The 5527-nt window shown below is 46.5% G+C and overlaps 1 protein-coding gene across 1 annotated transcript; it reads left to right on the top strand.

Moving 5' to 3' along the window:
- Positions 1–1690: 1690 nt before the first annotated feature.
- Positions 1691–4978, top strand: LOC100415822 (hypersensitive-induced response protein 4). Its single transcript, XM_044509980.1, has 5 exons — positions 1691–2060; positions 2988–3108; positions 3193–3284; positions 4039–4135; positions 4391–4978. Exons 1-5 carry the CDS (start codon positions 1866–1868, stop codon positions 4750–4752), a joined length of 867 nt encoding a protein of 288 aa, XP_044365915.1. The 5' UTR covers positions 1691–1865; the 3' UTR covers positions 4753–4978.
- The last annotated feature ends 549 nt before the right edge of the window (positions 4979–5527 follow it).

Raw genomic sequence — 5527 nt, 5'->3', positions numbered from 1 at the left:
CACCAGGGCGAGCGGTTAGCTGGGCTCCAAAGGAGCACGCGCCAACATACCGACGTCACCAACATCATCGGCCATAGGAACCACCGACACGATGGACTCAAGCGCCTCTAGTTTCACATGACATAGGTGAATCCTGCCCCTCGCATGAGGTCGCCGACGAGTCCACCTTCAATTGCTCCACAGACAGAGGCGAAATCGGTTCTCTACATGGCTCCAGATGCTCTGGCATGATCTGTAGCATCGGAGCCACAACCACATCGATGCATGAACCCTAAGAGGCAGACAACGACAAGATGACCCTAGCAGGGGGAGAAACATCCATGAAGCCCAGCTCCACTCTTGTCCTCAAGGTTGACATGAAGCACAACCAAGGGGCGAGACACATCAAATGGTCTGCAGTACCATACGGCACCTGAGAGAGCTCGCTCCAGAAAGTTTCCCATCTTAAGCATCCAACTCTGCATGGAGTCAACAACATCGCGTAGGGGTTAAACCATTTCCTCGAGCCGAAAGGAAGCAATGCCGAGGAGCTCCGAGCGCAGCAACTCCACCTGCCCCTCCAAGGCAGACCGCAACGGCATATCTGCCAAGGCACAGAGGCAACAGGAGCAGAAACAATCAACGTCCAAGAATCATGACAAAACGTCTTGGAGAGGAGTGGGCTTCTATATGAGCTTGGCGAGAAGCCAGATCTTGACGGTGCTCGGTGCAAATGTCAACTATCCCATATCACCCTTCAAAAAAACTATCCTATTTCAGTTTTAGAATTTGTTTTTTTGCGGGTAGGTTTTAGGCACTGCTAACCCTAGATATATTGAGTTAATTGCACAAAACTACCACATTTTTGGCTCGGTTTGCATAAAACCAATTACTCACTGTTTTTTTCAAAAGCCATCGAGTTTTAGTACTACATCCGTCTGGGTTTATTGGTCTCCTTCGTATTTTGTGCCAAACTTTGATCGTAGATTTGACTATCAAAGTATAAGTTGTATATCACAAAACCTGTATTATTGGATTCATATTTGAAAGAGGTTTCCAATGATACTATTTTCTGGGTATATTTTAATATTTAAAATAAAGGTCAAAGTTTGACCTAAAATATAAAAAGGGGTAGTAAAGCAGGTAGTAAACCTTTTGTAGAAAACCCTGATTGAGTAGATATTTCCACCCGATATAGTTTCTATATACGGAGCTTCTACCGTAACTTGGTTCACCAGATATTTCATCGAGTGCGAATCAACCTATGGTTGAGTTGGTTAGGTGGACAGTGGTATTCCCAACCCATCAGGGTTTAAATCCTGGTGCTCGCATTATTCCTGGATTTATTTCAGGATTTCCGGCGATGCGCGTGGGAGGAGACGTTTCCGTCGACGACGAGGCGCCTACGGTGACTTCGTAAATCTCAAGATGATATGCCGGCTCAGTCTCTCGGAGGTGCTCATAGGGATAGGGTGTGTGTGCGCGCGCTTATAAGGGTTAGTGTATGCGCGTGTATATGAGCGCTTATGTCTGTACTTATGTTAAAAAAAAAGACATTTCATCGAGTAGCAGTAGTACTATCTCGAAATATCTTCTCTTTCCGGAAGTAGTCCCGGCACACTTTTCTCCCCGGCGCCACGTGGACCGTGCCCGCACGGCCAGGACGCCTCCCACGTACGCGCACGGGGCTTCCTTCCGTGCCGCACCCGCACATAAAACAAACCAGAAACAAATAAGAAAAGGGTAAAGCGGGTCGGAAGGGGAGAAAAGTAAGCGCCGCGCACCGCAATCGGAACGGAAATCCCCCGAATCCGTCGCCGGAATCCATCCATCGAGCGATCCATCCGGCCGGACGGCGAGGCGGGAGCAGGAGGGGAGCGGCGGAGATGGTGAGCGCCTTCTTCCTCTTCTGCGGGTGCGTGGAGCAGGCCAACGTGGCGGTGGTCGAGAAGTGGGGCCGCTTCCTCCGCCTCGCCGAGCCGGGCCTCCACTTCTTCAACCCCTTCGCCGGCGAGCTCGTCGCCGGGACCCTCTCCACCCGCGTCCAGTCGCTCGACGTCAAGGTCGAGACCAAGACCAAGGTTCGCCTCCCTTCCTTCCTGCCACGTCACGATTGCTCTGCTCTGCTCTGTTCCCCCCTGGATTGATGGATGACGGCCTGCCCTAGATCGATCGATCGCCGTTCTCACTCGACGGCGCTAGATTCGCGATTAATACTGACCAACTGCTGTAAGAGAAGCAGATGCAGTTGCTCCTGCTGGGATGGTTGCCCAACTATCTGCAGCGTCGGGAAGGTGGTTGCCATGAGTTGAAACACCCCTGGCCAAGCCTGCAAAAATCGCCAAATTAAGAACTCTCTGCGCCCGGGGCCCATCCCTGCCCCTGTGTCTGGTCCAGTGGAGCGACCCTGTCAATAATGTCATGTTACTAGTTTCTACTTCAGTAGACACATAATAATGCATATGTGTTTGCGGGTTGTTGCAATCCCCATGGAAGCTAGTGGGGAAATTTTGTTTTGCCGTTCCAAACCAGTTCTGGGTTGTCCTTTGGGAGGTGCTTGGTAGTTCAAAGATCAAATAATTGTCGTGTTACAGTGAGATCGCTGCACGCAGGGATGCTAGCTATGGCCGCTCAAGTATCTCTGAATGTGAGGAAAAATAGAGTAGTGTTACGTCTTGGGATGATATTAATATTGGCCGAGAAATTATGTGTGGAAGTGGGAGAACATTGCTTGCACAATGTTGGGTCATCTGCAACTGAATTGGGTTTATAGCTGGAGCAAACCTTCCTTTTTATCTAATTTTTCTTCTGATGGTAGATGTTAGGAAACTCGGCCATAATAACCCAATCGTTCACACATTCTGAGTTTCTGACCATATGATGGATAGGCCATAGTAGTTAAAAATCAAAGGGAAATATGTGTCATTGAAGGGCCATTGTCATAACATCGATGGCTTTGCTTGTTTCTATACTTGCTGAAACAACCGATGATCTCTTTTTCCCTGCAGGATAATGTGTTTGTTCAGCTGATCTGTACAATTCAATACCGGGTTGTTAAGGAGAATGCAGACGATGCATTCTACGAGTTGCAGAATCCCCAACAGCAAATTCAGTCCTACGTCTTTGATGGTAAATATTAGTATCTTGCTGTGCCGTTTATACTGTTTCTTCAAAGCCTAAGCTGGTGGCTGGTGTTCTTTTTCTGCAAAATAGTGGTTCGAGCCATAGTTCCAAGAATGGAGCTGGACAGTCTTTTTGAGCAAAAGAATGATGTCGCAAAGGCTGTACTTGAGGAGCTTGAAAAGGTAACTCCATTAACCTATTTTCCTTGTTACGTGTATTACATACGGCCATGGCACATTGTTACATGTATTTAAATCAGTCTGCTGGATTGATCAGCAATTTGTTTTTGTAACTGCTGAAAATGCTATTCTGATGATACCGACAGATGTTACTACACTTTTGGGAAACTTGGATTTATGATTCACTTTAATACCACTGAAGTAGTTCAGTTCAACTTATCTCACTGCTCAGACAAGTACATGGTTATCAAATTATAAACATCATGTTTGTTTATTTCTTCCTCTGACGATTGGTTTTAATTTCTGAGAACCAAAATCTTGTCTGATCTGTACCATAGTTCAAAGAAGCGCTAGGCGTTAATTGTGCGTTTTGCCACCGCCTTGCGCTTTACTGACCAAAGCGCATGCTTATGCGCACTTATGCACAGATTAAGCGTAGTTATGTGCAATGCGTTTTGCCAACGCCTAGAGCCTAGGCGCGCTTAAGCGCTCGCTTAGGCGCACCTTTTTTAACTATGATTTGTACAATGCTATCTGTTGCTTAACCTTATTTTTATTGCTGATTGCTAATGTGTGTTTGTCCCCTAAAAGAACGGTTCCCCCCTCCATTATTGGCAATGCTTTGTAGTTTCTTGTTGTACCATCTCTTGAGGAACTGATCGTGTGTTATGTACATCATCTTCTTGGATGGTCTGCTGAGCACTGGTATTTTTGGCCTTGCATGGAAACTTGATGAATGCTACCTCTGTTTGTCCAGGTGATGTCAGATTATGGTTACAGCATTGAGCACATTCTCATGGTTGACATCATCCCTGATGCTGCTGTTCGCAGAGCAATGAACGACATAAATGCAGGTATAATGCTGTTTTGAGCAGTAGTGTATCTGTATCCAGAGTCCTGTTTTCAGGTTGTGCAGCCTAGGAAATGTTTATTACATGCTGGATTGTCTTCAAAACTTATCTCAGTTCTTACCCAACTCTTAAATTGCTGTCTTCTCTTCTCATGCTTCATATGGTTGTTCTCTAATAGAGTACACTTGTTTAGGTTCTAAGCAGTTCTGTTTATATGCAATGTGTGCTCACTTTAGCCTGTCAACCCTTGTCACACAGCCCAACGGCTCCAGCTTGCGAGCGTCTACAAAGGAGAAGCGGAGAAGATCCATCTGGTGAAGAAGGCGGAAGGGGAGGCCGAGGCCAAGTACCTGTCGGGGGTCGGCATCGCCAAGCAGCGGCAGGCCATCACGGACGGCCTGCGGGAGAACATCCTCAACTTCTCGCACTCGGTGTCGGGCACGAGCGCCAAGGAGGTGATGGACCTGATCATGGTCACCCAGTACTTCGACACCATCAAGGAGCTCGGGGACAACTCGAAGACCACCACGGTGTTCATCCCCCACGGCCCGGGCCACGTCAAGGACATCGGCGACCAGATCCGCACCGGCATGATGGAGGCGTCGAGCAGCGGCCTGTAGGCCCATGGCCGTCTGCCACGTGTATGGTTTGGCTGGATGGGTTTTCTGCGTGAGGCGGGGAGAGTTGATCTGTTTATATATATATTGTTAGAGTTATAGTAGACTACTTATTTATTTGTTTTTAGTGTGTAATAATACGGGCGCAGGGACTTGGTTGTGCATGAAGATTGTCGAATTCTGGTATTATATAATCATAAAATGGGGAACATTTTTGTGTTAGAATTTACATTGGGTTTACTTCTTGTTTGAGATGTGATGGGAACTATTCCGCTCCAATTTATTTGAAGTTCTAGCTTTGCACTAATTTGGCCAACGCTTCGGGGCCATGGCATGGCGACTCGCCGCTCCTGGGTCAAGAGTTGTAGCTGCCAGGAGCGGTGCGGACTCCACTGTGCATGACAAATGGTAGTTGTTCTATATCAGGCGTCAGATAGATGAGGGAACAGGACACTCCCACGTCGACCTAAATGGACTGGAAGAGTTGTGGCCCATTTACGTTGTTCTAATTTTTGTGCAAAAATATATATTAACTAAATAAAAAATATTATGTATAGAAAATAGTAGATTTATAAATGAAAAGAAAAAGCAAAAAAAAAAAGATAAAGAAAAGAAAAACGAGCAAAAAAAAGTGAAGACAAGAAACTGAAAAAACCCATGCATGGAACCTTCTAGAATCCTCATAATACCAGCTGGGGGAGTATCTTGACAAAAACGGATGGGGAGTACCTAAACAAAACCAGAACAAAAAAACTGCAAACAGAAAAAGAAAACCCGC

The sequence above is a fragment of the Triticum aestivum genome, chromosome 4A (genome assembly GCF_018294505.1).
Source record: "Triticum aestivum cultivar Chinese Spring chromosome 4A, IWGSC CS RefSeq v2.1, whole genome shotgun sequence".
Classification (NCBI taxonomy): domain Eukaryota; kingdom Viridiplantae; phylum Streptophyta; class Magnoliopsida; order Poales; family Poaceae; genus Triticum; species Triticum aestivum.
This window is presented reverse-complemented; position numbering and strand designations above follow the sequence as displayed.